Raw genomic sequence first — 1,383 nt, 5'->3', positions numbered from 1 at the left:
AGTTTCGTCGGAACGAAGTTACGGAAAATTAATTAACACACGGAGACGTAACAATATAATTCCTACGTTATTATCAAAACAAATACAGAGCAATACATAACATGTATTTTGGTTTTTAGTTATATTGTTGATGTAAACAAAGCAAGTGATTGTGTACCATGATAATTTTAATACGTATAAATAAAGAACTGTTGTACTAGGTCTCAGTTTTCTTTGTTCTTTGTTATTGTTGTCAAAACAACGCAAACAAAGCGAGTGTGTTATGCAACTTAACAACTGCGGCATTGTGTACTTTAGTCAGTAGTTTTTGAATTTCTAATATTGTCAGTTTCATTTTCCATTTCAATTTGCTTTTTAATAACACAATAAACTCATACGTTAAGCTAGATATCCAAACATAAAAAGTGTTTTTTTTTTTGCTTAAGAACAGAGCTGTACAAAGAGGTATCTGCGCTGTGACAACCACTGGAATCGAATCCCGAATTTTAGCGTCATAAGCCCTGAAGTTTACTGTTGAGCCGCTGGAGGACAAGGGAGAAGAAAACGTTATACATGACATAAGTTATGGCTTAGTTTAGAATTTTTCAAACAGGGGACTTCTAGATCAGTGGTTCCCAACCTTTTGTGGCCCTCGCACCCCACCCCCTAAAATGTGTGCATTAACATTTCCTCATGACGACATTTGGGGGAAAACAGACCTTGTAAAACCTCTTCCGTATACCCCCTGGGCCCTCGTTTCGCACCCCCAGGCGGTGCCAATACCCCTGGTTGGGAACCCTTGTTCTAAATATAATCCGCAAATAGCTCTTTCTAACTTTTCTCAAAAATTCTGAAATCTAAACGAGAAACCACGAGCCTACGTTCCTGGTACCTTCCTACCTTTATCACTTTTGTCAGACGCTTTCAGTTGTATTTGCTTGGCTCGCCTGAGCATGCTTGCTCTCTTCAACTCATAAAGTCGACACTCAGAACGAACCTGATCTAAGACTAGTTGCAGTTTAACCACTGAAAGAGAAACACGAAACTGAAAAGTTAAATTGATTGGGAGTTATTTAAAACTAAACTGTAGAACTCCTAAAATACAAAAACCTGTCCGAAGACAAAGCATTACTATGAAGACTAAACCCTCACTTCTCTCCTACTACTCGACTAGTTTCTCCACCTAGTGTTGGGTGCTTATTGCATAACAATTATTTTGCTATTTAAGGACCGGATGGTACAATCGAGATCAATGAAAGAATAGCAGCTTGCTTAACGTAGCATTGTAGCCTGTACCCTTGGATTTAGGTCGATTACAATCGAGGAAATGGTCACGTAAGTATAAATGGCCACAAAACTTCAAATGCTGTATGTGAATATTAATATTTTAAACGTTTATTCGGT

The 1,383-nt window shown here is 37.9% G+C and overlaps 1 protein-coding gene across 1 annotated transcript in view; it reads right to left on the bottom strand.

Moving 5' to 3' along the window:
* Positions 1–1,164, bottom strand: part of LOC111085504 — an 11,279-nt gene extending 10,115 nt beyond the window's left edge. The window contains exon 1 of the mRNA XM_022384393.1: positions 880–1,164. Within this exon, the coding sequence (XP_022240101.1) occupies positions 880–934 (55 nt within the window). The 5' untranslated portion in view covers positions 935–1,164. The remainder of the gene's footprint in view (positions 1–879) is intronic.
* Positions 1,165–1,383: the final 219 nt, after the last annotated feature.

Source organism: Limulus polyphemus, unplaced genomic scaffold, assembly GCF_000517525.1.
Source record: "Limulus polyphemus unplaced genomic scaffold, Limulus_polyphemus-2.1.2 Scaffold434, whole genome shotgun sequence".
Lineage (NCBI taxonomy): Eukaryota > Metazoa > Arthropoda > Merostomata > Xiphosura > Limulidae > Limulus > Limulus polyphemus.
This window is presented reverse-complemented; position numbering and strand designations above follow the sequence as displayed.